The sequence below is a fragment of the Diospyros lotus genome, chromosome 7 (genome assembly GCF_014633365.1).
Source record: "Diospyros lotus cultivar Yz01 chromosome 7, ASM1463336v1, whole genome shotgun sequence".
Classification (NCBI taxonomy): Eukaryota; Viridiplantae; Streptophyta; class Magnoliopsida; order Ericales; family Ebenaceae; genus Diospyros; species Diospyros lotus.
In genome coordinates, this window is record NC_068344.1 from 8092894 (window position 1) to 8110561 (window position 17668).

Below are 17668 nucleotides of genomic sequence, written 5' to 3' on the forward strand. Positions count from 1 at the left end.
CTATTTTTTCTTCATCTTTGGGGTGCATCCGGATCTGATTATAACCAGAGTAAGCATCCATAAACTTAAGTACCTGTACCCAGAGGCCGCATCTACAAGGCGATCGATGTTGGGTAGTCTCTGTTTAGGTACGATCTATTTAAGTCGATGAAGTCGACACACATTCTCCATTTTCCTGAGGACTTTTTTACCATGACTACGTTGGCGAGCCACGTTGTGTATGGAACATTTCTGATGAATCCAACCTTCAAGAGTTTGGTTGTTTCCTCGGCGGTTGCACGCCATCTTTCTTCTCCCAATCTTCTTTTTTCTCTGGGCAACGAGTCTGACCTTTGGATCCAGTGCCAGCTTACAGCAAATGACAAGTGGATCTATCTCGGGCATGTCAACGGGGGTCCAAGTGAAAAGGTCGACGTTCTGTCAAAGTAGGTTGATGAGTCTTTCTTTCGGCTCACTTGGTAACGTAAAGCCAATGCGGATGACCTGTTGGGGGTGAAGGCCCAAGTTTACAGGGTGGAGCTTCTTTGTGTGTTGGGGGCGCTTGTCTGAGAGTTCACTTCGCTGATCCAACTTGACCATATGTACATAGTGCTGCTGGCCTTGGTTGTTGACGCTCGTTGCTTGGTTGCCATTGGAGGCTTCACTTCCCTTCTCACCCTTGCTAGGCTTGGGGCCCCGGGTTTTAAGGCTATCGCGATAACACTATCAGGCCTCCTTTTGGTCGGCGTGGACGACCTCGACCTTGGTGTTTGATACCTGAAATTTCATGGCCAAATGGAAGGTTGATACTATTGCACCCAAAGCGTTGAGGGATGGTCGAATGAGGAGCGCATTGTATGGCGCTTGACAATCCATGACTAGGTACCGGATAGTGATGACCTTGACTAACGGAGCTGTCCCGAACAAGGTCGACGGGTCCATGTAACCCCTGACGCCTACCTGTTCTCCTAAGAAGCTAATTAGGTTTTCGTGGAATGGTCCTAGCTTTTTTTCGAGGATGCCCATCCTTCTTAGAGTGGGTTGGTACAACAAGTCAGCTGAGCTACCTTGGTCTACTAGGACCTTTTTTTACCAAAAGCCCACTACGACGACCAAGATTACCATGGGATCATAGGGGTGCGGATCAACTCCTTCGAAGTCTTTGTCTATGAAGCAGATCGTGGGGTGTTGAGCCATTCTTCTTGGTTTCCTCTTGGTATCATCTATTAACATGACTGCGTAAGGGTATTGCTCTTGTGCCGAGCTTGGCACTTCGTTAGCAAAACCTCCGAAAATGGTGTCAGCGACTCCGATTATCCGATCAGCTGGGGGTGGATTGATGTGGGTATGGGTGTGGGTAGTTAGGTGGTGGCGGGCATCGCTCGATCCTTGGGTATAGGCGTTTCCCGTTCGTGCCACGGTATGGCAATGAAGAGGTTGGTTTGAAAGGCTCTAGTGACGTTATGGGGTAGGTAAGTTTTATCGAGCCCCACGGTGAAAGTCAGATGTTCCTTCCTGACTAAAAAGGGGAAGATCGGAGGTGGGATCACAACGGCAGGGCACGAGCTCCAGCGACAGGTCCGTCCGAGGGCGACTGGCATCTACAAACACTCCGACACTCGAGTGAGTAAGAGAGTAAGAAAAATGCCATGTATCAGTAGGTCAGAGGTCAGAACATACCTTGGCTCTGAGAAAAGCTGGCTGATATAGGAGGAGGAGACGTCCTCCTGCATGCATGCGTTGTGCGTTTGCAAATGATGGGACTTACTGTCCGAAGCTGGTGGTGTAATATCCTAGCATTTTGATAATAATAATAATAATAATAATAATAATAATAATAATAATAATAATAATAATAATTAATTTTGTATTTAAAATATTTTTAACATCAATTAGAGATTATAATTGAAAAAAAAAATTAATGGGTTTAGAGTTAGTGGGTTAAGTTGGAAAAATAAAGACTAAGTAAATGGGCTTAGAGTTAATGGGCTAAATTGGAAAAATAAAGACTAAGTAAATGGGCTTAGAGTTAGTGGGCTAAGTTGAAAAAAATAAAAGGTTAAGTAAATGGGCTAATTAGTAAATTAAGAAAATAGGTTTAAAATTAATGAATTAAATAAAAAAATAATCTATTTAGAAGAAGATTTAGTGAAAAATAATTAAGGTGACAAAATAATTAAAGATAATTGAGAAATGTTGGAGACAAAGTAGGGTGTGGATAAATAATTAAAGATTATGAGTGAGATTTAGTGGAAAATAATTAAGAAATATGACAAAATAATTAAAGATGATGGGTGAAATAATTGAGAAATGTTGGAGATAAAGTAGGGTGTGGATAAATAATTAAAGATTATGAGTGAGATTTAGTGGAAAATAATTAAGAAAGATGACAAAATAATTAAAGATGATGGGTGAAATAATTGAGAAATGTGGGAGACAAATTAAGGTGTGGACAAATAATCAAAGATAATGAGTGAAATATTTAAGAAATGTTGGAGATAAAGTAGGGTGTGGACAAATAATTAAATATTATGAGTGAGATTTAGTGGAAAATAATTAAGAAAAATGATAAAATAATTAAAGATAATGGGTAAAATAATTGAGAAATGTGAGAGACAAATTAAGGTGTGGACAAATAATTAAAGATAATGAATGAAATAATTAAGAAATGTTGGAGACAAAGTAGGGTGTGGACAAATAATTAAAGATTATGAGTGAGATTTAGTGGAAAATAATTAAGAAATATGACAAAATAATTAAAGATGATGAGTGAAATAATTGAGAAATGTGGGAGACAAAGTAAGGTGTGGACAAATAATAAAAAATAATGGGTGAAATAATTGAGAAATGTGGGAGACAAAGTAAAATGTGGATAAATAATTAAAAATTTTAATGAGATTTAGTGAAAAATAATTAAGAAATGTGACAAAATAATTAAAAATAGTGGGTCACTACAATTATGTTAAACTTAATTCAATCTCCTATAAATAGAGGAAACTTGAAAGGTTTGAGGACTTAAATTAGAAGGAGAAAAGTTGAAAGAAAAATTTGAGAATGAGAAAGAGATTTGAAAAAGATGAAGAAAAAAAATAGAAAGGGAAAGAGAGAAAAAATACCAAAAGATTTCTAGAAAAATCCTATAGACTGGGTTTAGTAGTTTGTGTGAAAGTTTGTAATAGAAGGCGTTATTAGATGCATAAATCGAGGATTCGTAACAATATAAAAGAATACCGAATCGCTCCATGGGAAAGTGAGTTATCTTTAAAAATTTCTTGAAAAATTTCAAAAATATGATAATGATATTTTAGATTTTTTGATGATGAAATTGGAAGAGAAATGCATGATTGGTAGTTATTATGAATTTTTGAGGCAATAGATGCTTGAAAATCAAAGAGAAAATGAGAAATAAATAGAATATGGATTTTGAAAATTATGAGGAAATTTATGGGGTTTAGGAATATTGTTTTAGGAATTATTGTGAAGAAAAATTGAGAAAATTTCATGAGAAGCTATTTATTTCATAATCTGGAGGAAATAATAGAAGAAAATGGGAGAAATTAGGAAAATTAGAGAAAATTATAAATCTGATTTTCTTAAGTAATTATGATGCCCAGGATACATCAAGGTTCATAATTGAGTATGATTGGAAGTCCGACGCGAATTCTGAGGCAAAATTAAATTAGGGGCAAAATTGTCTTTTTGCAAGATAAGTGATACTATTCAACTGGATTTAATTTATGAAAATGGCTTGTAAGTGGTTCTACCAAAACCTGATTTTATGTAAATATTTTCATCATGTTATCATGTCTTGATGTGAACATGTCATGTGGATTGCATTTACATGTATTGATGACAAAGTATGCATATGAGCATGATGAGATTCACGGTCATACGTTGCATGGGTTTGGGATTAGGTACTGGCTCCGTTACTTTGCCAAGAGTGCACCCATACACCTTGGTCTGGCAGGGAGACCGAAAAAATGACGGGTAATCTTAAGGTGCAGTCGACTCAAACATGAGAGTTATGATGTTATATGCATTACATACATACATGAGCATTAAATGTTTTATATCCTTACTTAGATGATTCATCATCTAATCTGGGATTTGCCCCTGGAATATTCAAACATTCTAAATGAAGATAGTAGCAGAAACGAGGATGAATGAGGCATGTAATGGCACTTAACAAAGTGCATGATGAGTTGTATGATCAGTTGAATGTATGTTATGTTACTCATGTATTTAAGTTTTGCTACTTCGAATTCTAAATGTTTTAGAAATGATGATATAAAACTCTATTTAGGGTTAATGTTAGTTGAGAACTTATGATTAAGTTATGCAGAAAAATTTATGTTTTAGTGATGTAAGAGCTGTTTTTTATTAATATTATGATATTAAGTTCGATTCTAGCTTCCGCATTTAATGTTTATGATAATTCTCCTTGGAGATAAATGAATGAAAATTTTGGGATGTATAAGAGCAATGATATGGTTTAGTCTTAGTTTTAGTGGTATAAAAAAAAAATATCCCAGAATTGTCTTGAGTTTTAACGCGCTCGGAATACAAGGCGTTACAGGTAGAGGTTCCTAGGCGGTAGCATGGTGGAGACAGGACCCTCATTAATGTGGATAAGATCCACTATTAATGAGGATGGGATCTGAGACGACCGCGCGGATACCCAGTGGGAGATGCAATGATGCAGTAACAGGTTGGCGCTAGGTCGAGGTTGGGTCTAGGGGGAGGACCAAGATTGGGCCCAAGGAGAGGGCCGAGATTGAGCTTAAGGAGAGGACCGAGATTGGGCTCGGACGGTCCAAAAAGTTTTTTAACAACTTTTTATTAAATCGGTATTACATTCTTAAACCATCTACATGAGATTCATGGTGATGAACCTAATTAATTGCTAATAATATTGATTATTGATTTAGAGATGATGTTAATCATGCAATTAATGTATTCATATTTTTTTGGAGTTTATTTTGTTTCTTTGTATAATTTTGTTTGTCGATAAATTTTTTCATAATTCTTTTGTCACTTTTGGAGTGGTTAGGAAGATTGAATAAATGAAAGAATTAGAGGATTCTAATGTTTAGTTAGTGATTAATTACTTTTTTGTGAATGAGTTTGAAATGAGATTTTGTACACAATTCTTCTAACAAGTTGATGAAAATGAGATATAAAATAAAAAATTTCTAAATCTTTGAGCCAACATTGATGTTTGGTCTTTAAGAACAACGGATTCTAAATCTTTTTTGTGAATGGTTATTTTTGTTTAGTTGTTCGATTGACATTATGGTTGATTTTATCTATTTTGCCTTGTTTTACTTTGTTTCATAGTTAGTTTGAGGTAAAAAAGAAAAACATGTTTGAATACATATATATATATATGTGCGCGTGTGTGTTATGCACATTTTAATATGATTTTTTCTCTTCGCAATTTATAGATACTTAAAGATACAAGTCTTGGTACTGGTTGTGACTAATATATGGATTCTAGTAAAATTTGTAACAATTTTTTTATTTTGATTATAGGGAAATATTAGGATAACATGAAACCCATAATTTTTTTTTTCATTTTTTATGATTGCGGATCATATGGAAGCTCTTAAGATAATTGTAATTAGTATATAATCAATGTCAATGATTGTATTTTGTATATATCTTGTTTTTACTAAATTAATTGAGAACCACATTTTTATTATTAATATCTCTCTTGCCAAAATTAATAGATACAAAATAAATTCTTATATAATAGTAAAAATAGTCATTAGAATTGTAATAATAGTAATAATAATAGAGAAATATAGATATAACAATGAAAATATTTATCATTGATATTATGTTTAGTGACCGGTAAATATAGCTATAACGACAGGACTATTCATCGTTCAGATTATGTTTAGTGATCGATAAATATTGCAATAACGACAAAAATATTCATCATTGATATTATATTTAGTGATCGATAAACATTGCAATAACAACAAGAATATTTATCCTTGATTTATGTTTAATGACCGGTAAATATTATAATAACAACGAGAATATCTATCATTAATATTATGTTTAATAACAGGTAAATATTGCAATAATGAGAATATCTATCATTGATATTATTTTCAACAACCATACACATTGTTATAGCGAAACAAATATTCGTTGTTATTATTATTTTTAATGATGGGACTTATGCCACATCAACTCGCCCCTCACTACTTATATTAACTACGATACTTTTCTTTCCGTTGTAAATACTTTTAACGGCAGAAGCTTTAACAACGAGCGACGACGAGATTTTTCTTATCATTAATTAAAACTCTTTAACGATGGGAAATCGACTTTCAATGAGTAGTTTTCCCCTTGTTAAAACCTTTTTATTTTGTAGTGTAGTATTTGATTTTTATTTAGATTTATCTCAACTCCAATTTTTGCAACCTTTATTTAGAAAATAATTTTAAAAATTATTGATCAGAAGAATTATTTTTCAAATAACTCAAGCATCAAAATTTTGAATAATTACACTAATACTTTGAAATATTAAATAATTATCCATTAAACTAAATTTTTTTACAATTTTTCTTCAAAAATCAATATTCCAAATGTTATAAAGAAATTCAATAATTAAACTACCACTCCAAACTTTCAAAATTTGATACTAAAAAATTTTAAGAAGTTTTGAATAGTTCGACTAGTATCTAAAGTTTTGATTTAATCATTAATCACATCTATTTTGGTGATTTCTCACATAAATTAACAATCCAAAATTTTATAAAATTTCAAAGTATCAATAGTGTATTTGTGATATAATATAAAGGCATCTACTATGTAACAAGTGTATTTATGATATAACATATGGGTATTCATAATATAAAATAACTGTAACTATGGTATAACACCAACGTTTACATGCTATAACCTAAAGATATTCATTGTATAATGTTGGTGATCTATGGTATTAACACAACAGTTTTCATTGTGTAACATTGGTATATCCGTGACATAATGTAGAGCTATTCGTGATATAATATAAAAGTATTTATGATATAAAATAAGTGTATCTATGGTATAATTTTGTGGTATTCGTGGTATAATATAGTAGCATTTGTAGTATAATATAGAAGTATTTGTGTTATAACATAAGAATATTTATGGTATAATGTGAATCACATTAGTGTATTAATAGTATAATTTGTGTTTCTGCTATATAATATAAATGTATTCGTGATATAACATAATGTTATCCATGATATAATACAATGATATCCTTAATATATCTTAGTGGTATTTACGATGTAAGGTAGGAATATCCATAATATAACATAGGGGAATTTGTAGTATAATATAAGGGTATTTTTGTTATAACATAGAGTGTTTTGTGTTATAATATAGGGTATTCATGATATAATATAATAATATCTATGGTGTAACATAAGAATATATGTAGTATAATATATGAGTATTTGCGGTATTACTTAGTGTTGTAGCCAAGTTACAACAATAATATTTATTTATCTAGGGATCAACTTGAGCAAAAGTATCCATCAACGTCAAGGGTCCAGGGTGTCATTCGCGAGACTTCAACGGGTCTGGATTGGGTCGGAGTTGGAATTCAACAAGGCTTGGGCCGGGAATAGTCTTTAGAATCCTCTCTGCCAGGTAGTACCCGAAAAGGGTCTTCATGTGACAAGCGACGTAGGACCCTAGCGTGGCTTTCAATAGATTGGTCTTCCAAGGCTAAGGTAAAGTCGTCCAGAATTTAGCCTACAGGCACAACAACAGTTAGAAGGCCACGCGGGGGAATTTCTCGCGCGGGCCCTCTGACGGCCAAGTCAGACAATATTCTGAGAAATATGTCCAATGCATGTCGCATAAATTATGCATGACATTACTGATATGTGGATAAATGTTCATGTTTATGCTGATGAATAGTTGCGGATGAATAATTGTTCTTTCAAGAATAATACTATTCAAATAATCGACTGGTTGCTGATTATAATCGATTGGCTGAAGAATCGACTGGCTACTGATTATAACCGATTGGGTCTTGGTTAAAATCGATTGGCCTAAGAACCGAGTGGCTACTAATTATAATCGACTGGTTGCTGATTATAATCGACTGTTTGAAGAACTGACTGGTTGCTGATTATAACCGAATGGGTCTTGGTTAAAACCGATTGGCCCAAGAACTGAGTGGGTTTTTATTAGAATCGATTGGGTCTTGATTAAAACTGATTGGCCTAAGAACCGAGTGCCTCGAGAATCGAGTGCCTCTAAAGAACCGATTGGCTCTAAAGAAACGACTACCCTTAAAAGGCTTGATAGCGAAATAGACCCCTTGTCTCTCCAAAAATAAATCTCCCTTACGAAGAGGCAAGCCTCCTATTTATAGATGAGGGAGCGAGGGACACGTGGAAATCATCTTGGGCTTCCCGGGGGACATGTGACAACCATCGGGAGCTTCCCGAATGGCATATTCTCAATGTATTCAGCTCCATAATTTTGAAGAAGCACGAGCTAAGAACCGAGTGGGACTCGATTAGCCTCCTGCTTGAAACCGAGACCCACTTGGTTGAACTGAGTCAGTTCAACCAAGTGGGTCTCGGTTCTATTTAAAATATCGGCCCCCTTAATTAATTAAGAGGGGAGGCTCTCGGCCTCCCCTTAATTAAACCGACTGGGGGGCGATTAATAAAACTGATTGGGGGGCTAAAATCAGAGAGGGGAGCCGAGAACCGACTGGGGGGCGATTAATAAAACCGATTGGGGGGCTAAAATCAGAGAGGGGAGCCTCTCGGCTCCCCTAATTATAACCGAGACCCGCTCCACCCAAAGGTGGCCAAATTTGAACCGAGTGGGGGCCGAGATTTGCTCCCCACCAATTGCTGCCTCTTTAAATTGCTGGGTGTGGCCTTGTTGAGTTTAATTAATTGGGCTGAAAGCTTCGGCCAATTAATTAATTATCTTGCTGCGCAATCTCCTGAATATTCAATTGTCAATTGATCTCCTAGCATTGGAAGTTCAATTATTTAATTATTTAAATTGTCAAGCTTCAAGTTCAACTTCCTCAAATAATTGAAATTGATTTAATCGGCTTGCTTTCATGGGTCTTTTGGCAGGGCACATCACTTAGGAATATCAATGGTATAGCATAGGGGTATTTATTGCAAAACATATATATGAGCATCTATGGTACAATTAATATAGGTGTATTTTGCTATAACGCAGGAATATTCGTCATATAATATGTGTGTTTATAGTATAACATAGGAGTATTTGTGGTATAACATAGACATCGTCAGGGTACAATGTTAGTGTATCTATAATATAACATAAAAAATTTTATGGTATAATGTAGAGGTATTTGTGGTATAACATAATATAACTTTGTGTTATAATCAAGGTTGTTAAAATTGAGATTTTAAATGAGATCGAAAAATGGACCATAAAATTGAATTGTAAACTTGGATCTTAAAATTGTAAGATTTTAGAGATAATTAAAAATATTCGTTAATCTATATAAATATAAACTTATTATAATGACATGATTTTATAAAAATAAATTAATATTACTTAATAACATGATTATTTCAACCTTATTCCTTATTAAAAATGAAATACATGTTGTCTATTTCAAAATAATTTTATCTATCAATTTCAAAAATACTAAATAATATGAAATTTCTAAATATTAAGTCCATTTTTCATCATTCATCAATTCATAATAAAAATTTCAAATATTAGTTCATATAATGTAAATTTTCATAAGTCATATGAATCACAATCTAATATAAATAAAAACAACATACATTGGTAGACTTCTACATTACAAGCAATAATTATAATAAAATTTTTAATAAATATTCAATTATTTAAGGAAACCAATAAAAATTCATTTTCAAATTAAGAAAACCAACAATAATCAAATTAATGAAGGCAGATGGAGAAAAACAAATAAAGTTGTGGCAGACAAGAATCATTGAATCAGACCAAGAAATTGCAAAAGAAGAAACAAATGAAGTTGTATACCCTTTTTAGTTGAATTGACGACGACACCGAGCAATTAGAGTTGTGAATTGATTTGTATTGCACGAAAATGGCGGCATTAAGCAAGTGGGCATGAAAATATCAATTTGTGTTTGTCAAACAACGACGGTTCAACCAACAATTTGTGTTTGTGAATCGATAGTGACACTGAGCAATTGAAGTTGTGAATCGACGACGACACTAAAGACCGAGCAACAATGTGACAGGGGAGAATGACGAAAGATTGTGATGAAAGTGTTTGAGAGAGATAAGGGTTCGTAGAGGCAGAAGGCATCCCTCGAATCATAATTAATACCATGCTAGTTAGAGATGAAAATAATTCCATCTCTAACATTTTTATACATGAAAGTTGAAATCGGTAAAATCGTTATCCTACTCGAGATTCTACCAATTTTACTGAGTTGAATCAATATTTACTTCGATTCTATTACAATTTAGATTTTATCTGGGCATTGAGTTGTTTAGAGATTCCTGACACGTAAAATTGTAGAAATTAAATTGGGATTTTGACAATCATGATTATAATATAGGGATATCCATAGTATACCCTAATATAACTTAAAGAGTATATGTGATATTTCTGATATAATATAAAGGTATATATAAGGTATTCATTTTTTGTTTGGATTACTTTATTTATCTATTTAAGTTGTTGTTTGACTTATTTATAACTATTGCTATAATTTTATTATTTAAGTGGTATGGATACGAGTATTACACCATAATTTAGATTACACTTATCTTAAAAACTGCAACAAATTCAACCTGCTTCCATCCCTAACCATGCTAGAAATTTACATATTATTATGGGAAAAATTTATGACTTCCCTTGGTATAATGAATATTTTTTTTATGAAAAATGTTATTAGTATCTTAATAGTGTTAGATTGTCTTAAATTCAAATTGAAATAGGAGTTTTGTATTCAATTCAAAATTCAGTTATAAGTTTAAGATTTTTAAATTATTTGTCCCAATAAATGGAATTGCATATCTAATTATCTAATTAATTTGTGTGCAATTAAAGAGATGTTGAGTCAGAATAAGATTTTGGATTGTGTTAAGTTGGAGAGTTAAACATGAGATAGTTCAATGTTTAACTCTTTTATATATATCCATTATTATTTACCTAACAAACCTTTTTATAAAAAGGAATTTACCACATCAATTGGTATATTAATACCTAGCCGGTGATATTATAATTGTTTACAACTAATAGTATTTGTAAAGGGAACACAACAAATGTGCATAAAAGAAAATTAAACCGAAGCAGAAACATTTGTCAAAGGAAATGCTGATTATACACCATTTGTCACTTCCACTAAGTTTGGTGGACACGATAGTTGACTTGAAATTCTATTCCAGAATAGACATTTTTGCTCCCAAGGCATTCAATTAGGGGTGTGTATATAGTCGATTTAATAACTAATTAAATTGAATTGAGGAGTAAAATCGAACTAAATCAATTAATTAAGGTAAAAAAGTTGAACTAATTGATAATTAAAAAAATTGAACCCAAACTATATAAACCGAACCAAACTGATTAAATTGAAGAAACACAAAAAAATTGAAATAATTGATAGAAAATACACAAAATTAAAGAAAATGATATTATTTTATAAATATCAAAACAATATTATTTTAAAGTTTGATTGGTTTGGTTAGGTCGATTCTTCAAACCAAAAACTAAAAATCAATTTTTGGAAAAAAATTAATCAAATCAAACTAATGCAAGGAAAAAAAATTGAACCAAGATAATAAATTTGGTCGATTCAATTTAGTTAATTTGGGTAAGCCCAAGTTTTGCTCTCTCCTACATTCAATTGCTTTAATTTATGTGTGTGTTTGTTTAGTGTATTTTATTTGTGAATTATTTGGTGTGCCCAATAAATAATATAGATAAAAATAAGTAATAGTTGCACATTCATATATATATATATATATCTATGGAAATTACAAAATATGAATAAATTACACGGTTAGTTCTTAAATTTTGTAATTTAATTTTTGTTACCATAACTATTAAAATTTAATTTTTGTTATAATTCAATTCTTCTTCTGACTTTTGTCAAATTCTTTTAACAAAAACTAACATAGTAAACATTAATATAAATTTAAAAATCATTTGATTGTAAGATTTATGCTTAATTTTAACATTAAGTACTTTTGGATCTATATTAATGTAATTACATTGATTTTTATTAACAGAATGTGATAAAAAATTAAAAATTAGACTGAATTATAAGAAAAACTAAAGTTTAGTGGCTATGATGATGACAGAATTAAAGTATAATGACCAGTTTGTTACGGGGTATAAAATTTTAACGACTAATTGTATAATTTATATCATAAAATATGGTGATAATAATACAACTTTGACATTTTTATAAGTATATATTGCCCTTATACTTTTTGTCCATTAAATTATTTACATAAACACTCCCTACAGTATAAAAGTAAGTCTAGAAGTTACACTGATTTGATTTTTTAAAAAATATTTCCTCCATTACTAATAATGTTAATTAAATTTTAATTAAGTTAAATTATTCTAATAAATTAAATTTAAATCAAACATATATAACCAAAAATACAAATATAAGATATAAAATTAAACCACATGAAATTTGAGAACAATTTTCACTTTTTTTATAACTATAGTTAATTTTATTTTTGTTGTATAAGTTATGACATTTTAAAATTTTTATTTTTTGCATCGATATCTCCTTCACCATTTGGCACTCGACTAGAGGTCAATTAACTTTTTATTTATAAATTCTTATTTAATTCTCTTTTATACATCTTTATTGGATCTTAGCTAGAGTTAACCAATTCCTTGAATTCATCTATACCATTATATAAACAAATATTATGTGTTGGTATTATGAAGTCCTTATCAATAAAATGGTTTTCCAAAATACTCTTATGTATCCTGTTTAAAAAATAAAAATTAATTACATTAACAAGATTTCAACTCAAAATAACAATTAATTTCTCAAATAACTTAACTAGTAAATGAAAGCATATGGTTGGACCTAACCTCAATGTCATCTTGATGTTTAGAAACATAATGATTCCTTTGATGATCGTTTAAGTTTATTTCTTCCTCATTTTCTAAATACTTACACAATCTCCTTTTTTCTCAGCTCTTTAATTCTCTATTTTTCTCTGATCCTTTTAATTATTTAGTTTACCTCACAAGTGCCTTTCATCTCTTTTTGTCACGCACTTTTTTGAATTTGGTCAAATGCTTCAAGAAGAGGCTAAGTACCATTTTATAGACCCCTCCTTACCTATGGCATTTTGGTCTTTCAATAATTCCACTTTCCCATTTAAAATTCTTCATCACACATATCTCAGATATACACATTCCCTTTAAACCAAGAAAATCCAAGAACATGGTCTTGTCTCTAAATATACTTGCAACATGATTTGCTCACAAGACTGGATATCATCAGACGCTACACCTATATTACAAGCTCATACAATCTTTACAATTTGTGAAACGAAATGAATTGGAGCAATTCTTCATCAACAACCAGCTCCCCAAACTAATAATATATGTGTGTGTGTGTGTGTGTGTGTGAGAGAGAGAGAGAGAGAGAGAGAGAGGTGTAACAGTCTAACAGAACACTCATGAACCATGAAACTTGGCAGAAAATACAGACCATTGACACCACCCGCAAACGCATGCCATTGCATCAAGCACACTGCACACGATACAGGTTAGTTCAAGTGTTCAACAATTTCACACAAAATGCAAATCTCCAGAATATTTGGCCAGACCTTTTTGTGTTCCATATCACATCCTTCTCACACAAAATTCAATTCTTCTTTTTATTGATATGAAATATACAATATCCACTTAAAAAATTTAGATACATCAATATATTTAACTTGAAGCAAAGCTATACACAACCCTTCTCAGAAATTGTTGTTCTCTCAAATGCGCGCACAGCATAAATGCAAACTTCTTATGGTATTCATGCTACCTTGCTATTTATATCATTTAACCTTACTGTTCTCCTCTTTGTTTCTCCAATTCAACTCGTCCAAACCCAAATTTAGCACAACAGCTTCGGTTTACATACAACCGTAAGCTCTAGGTGCCACCAACACCATTCTTCATAAATTCTAAAGCCTCATTTTCTGTTCATCTTCTACTAAGCTCTTATAGTATTTATTTGAACAGTAACATTACAGGTGCCAATTCCTTGAACGCAAGACCCAAAACCTTCGCAATTTTCTGGTTTCGCCTTGGGAATCAATTATTCACTGCAACATTCATATCAGTATTTAAAAAATAAATCCAATTTCAGTGTTTTCCCCCTTCATTTTCATCTATTTCCCTTCGCCAGCAGGAAAAGGAAACGCAATCAAAGATGAGATAAAACTTCCGTAATCTTCAAACAAAACTCTGCATGTACAAATGGGAGCTCCATACAATATACATCAGCCAGTATAATTTCTTGGTATCATATTTGTCAATATCAAAACAAGGAGAAGAGAAGAAAACAAAATCAAACAACTCACTGGTGAACCACGAGCCCGATCCTTGTGCACTGGAGACATCTTTTTTCGGTGTTTGAAAATGAAGCCTTATCCACTGGACATGGATGTGGTAGAGCCACTAACCCATCTGTGAGCATTGGTTACAGAATCGGGTGAAGGTTGCACCTTGCCACTCTTCAACAACACAGCATCCTCACCCTCAGGGGAAGGATGAGGCCATCTATGATTTAAGGGCTCTGAATTGTCAATTTGTTCCCTATTGTTCTCCTCGTCTTTGTAATCTTGAATTTCCTTCAAAGCCTCCAAAACTTCATTCATGCTTGGCCTCATTTCCTTTTCGAGTAGTAGGCATCGGAAACCCACCTCTGCCATTGATGTAGCCATCCTTTCGACTGAAGTGTTTGACTCAAACCTAAGAGAAGGGTCAATCAGCTCATTGAATGCACGGTTCTGGATTCTGTTTATTGCTAAGTTAGCCAAATTAATCTCATGCCTATGTCTGCTAACGTCAACGGCAGGCATGGATGATATGAGCTCAATGAGCACAACTCCAAAGCTATAAACGTCACTCCTATCAGTAAGTTGGTAAGATTGGTAATATTCCGGATCAACATAGCCGGGAGTCCCCTGAGGAGCTGTCGAGATGTGTGTTACATCGGTTGGGAGGAGTCTTGAAAGCCCGAAATCAGCAACTTTGACAGAAAAATTGTTGTCAAGTAATATGTTGTCAGTCTTGACATCACGGTGGATGACATCAGTAGCGTGGAGGTAAGCCAATGCACTGGCAGTTTCCACGGCTATGCTCATCCGAATAGGCCATGTGAGCAAGCCATCCTTGGCTCGGTCGCCATGGATGTGATCGGCCAGAGTGCCATTAGGAATGTACTCATAAACAAGCAACAGTTCCCGGCTGTGGCGTGAAGTGCAGCCGTAAAGGGAAACAAGATTGGGATGGCGCAGGCAGGTTAGGATTTCGACTTCATTCAGGAATTGCATCACGCGTCTCGAGTTGTGTTCGTATAGGCGTTTAACTGCCACTTCCCTTCCATCCTGAAGTATCCCTGGTTGAGAAGAGATCAACAATTGTGATTGGACATAATTCATATGCAGATTCTCAGATTTGATATTGTTAGTATGGTAATGCGGTGACAAATATGAACAACTTTAAACCATCTTACCATGGTAGACAGTGCCGAAACCTCCATCTCCGAGTTCAGTGGAAGGATGGAAATTGTCTGTCGCTTGTTCAAGTTCAGCATATTTGAAGACAGGAACTCCGAAGAAGACACCGCTGAATTCAATCTCAGCTGAAGGATCGGCGGAAATGTTCCTTGACAACAGATGTGAAGAGACATACTTCCGTCTTTTGCATCGACGGATAATCAATACAATAGTCAAGCTAATGGCAAGGGCTCCGGCAGTGACTAAAGAACAAACAGGTGGTGGTCAACACCAACAAGAAAGAATCAGGGCAGAAATAGAACAATGAAAGAACAAATAGAGAGTTTAGAAGGTTTCTTTACCTAAGGGAAGGATCAATTTGAGGTTTGGCCCTGCAATAAACAGCAGGTTAAACGAATGTAATTGACATTCTAAAACCTTAAAAATAGAAACATTATTAGGTAATAGTATGATACATATTATTGCAGACTCTCTCTGATTGGCTCAAGCTTTTTGGGAGAAAGAGGCACCATGATACTGCTGAAGACAGAGAAGTAACAGCAGGCATAGCTGCAAGATTCATGTGCAGGTGTAGTAGAGAAGTACCGTTTTTTTCTGTGCAGTTAAATTTTTTGTTGATGGTCAGGCATTGGCCTCCTCTCCCGTGACATTTGAGACAATCGTCGGACGCTTGCAATTCGATATAATAGGTACCGGTCAATAGTTTTAATAGATGGTCAGCGTTCTCACCAGGTTCAGTTTTATTTTTAGATGGCGTCGAAGTCAAAGGCAGAAGAATGGTGTCGCAGCCATGAAAAGAATCGCCAGAAGCAGAAACGTTGTGATGAACATCAAGTGGATGCTTGTTGTAGTACAAACAGAACTCATGACAGCCTGTGTAGTTGAAATACTCATCGTGTGCGGGAGGGCTAGGTAGAGAGCTTTTCCTGCACTTGAAGAGGGTGAGATTGTGAGGGATAGTGAAGGAAAGAGAAGGAGAATTGGGTAAGCTCAAATTCCTGAAGCCACTGCAATCGCCGGCACGTAAACGTTTTGTGAACTCTGGGTCATGGACTTTAACACTGCCGTTACCGCTGGGCCAGGATGAGATTTCAGTTATCGGAAAGTAGGTTTCTTTTTCACTTCCGAAAGAGATTCCTTTTACACGATGTTCGCTATGATTGCAAAACACAGTGCACAGCCCGCACTGGGGATTGAACAGATTGGAGAAAGGAAAATAAAGTGGTCCGGAATTTCCGCAGCGAGACGACTTGGGACAGCTAATCTTGGTATTATTGTTGCTGTTATCATGAGCAGAAACAGCGGGATGAGACAGGAAATACAAGGCCACAAACGGAAAGAAAGAAACAGCCGCCATCGATCTGAACTTTCTAGGCAGCCAAACGCCAACTGTTCACTGCTATTTAATTGGGCAAAAGGGGATGAGAATTACAATACAAGAATCGCTAAATATGGATGTTTGAGATGATGAAATAATGAAGGAATTTGCAGCTCAAGCACGGCAGTGAATTGACCCCGAAGAATTCGTCCCAATCACCAGAAAGCGTCCCATTGCCTAGCTACGCTAGAAAATCCAATCCAATTGGGGAGGTGGAGTTTGATTATTTTAAAGGTGAAATGCATACTAAAAAATATAGAAAGTTAAGGAAAAAATTAGAACAAAAAAATAGTTGGGCTCAAAAGTTGTGAAAGACTTCCAATTATATCCTACAACACTCAAGCACTGGGAGAGAATCATCAATTATGGTCAAGACACTAGGAAAGAATTGTGCATGATCAAATCATTTGTGCTATATAAGTAAAAAGTTTGGAAAAAAATTGGAGAAATTAAAAAAAAATCACATGCAAGAAGCAGTTAAGGGAAATTATCCTTTTTACTGCATTTTTTATATTAATTTACTCAAAACATTGTCCTCTTTTTGGGGGGTTTAGAGGAACCTTAGAGTTTTATGAGAAG

At 33.9% G+C, this 17668-nt stretch overlaps 1 protein-coding gene across 3 annotated transcripts in view; it reads right to left on the reverse strand.

Moving 5' to 3' along the window:
* Window positions 1–17326, reverse strand: part of LOC127806253 (LEAF RUST 10 DISEASE-RESISTANCE LOCUS RECEPTOR-LIKE PROTEIN KINASE-like 1.1) — a 34132-nt gene extending 16806 nt beyond the window's left edge. The window contains exons 1-5 of one of the 3 annotated variants that reach the window (XR_008024379.1): window positions 16297–17326; window positions 16053–16082; window positions 15708–15953; window positions 14551–15590; window positions 14401–14434 (exon numbers count right to left, since the gene is read on the reverse strand). Coding sequence is in view for 1 of the 3 variants with exons in the window: in XM_052343433.1 (XP_052199393.1) it covers window positions 14617–15590; window positions 15708–15953; window positions 16053–16082; window positions 16441–17068 (1878 nt within the window). In the remaining 2 variants the exon portion in view is untranslated. Of the gene's footprint in view, window positions 1–14251; window positions 15591–15707; window positions 15954–16052; window positions 16083–16296 lie in introns of those variants that run through there. The other 2 variants (XR_008024378.1, XM_052343433.1) reach the window with 2 other exon arrangements.
* Between the last annotated feature and the right edge of the window lie 342 nt (window positions 17327–17668).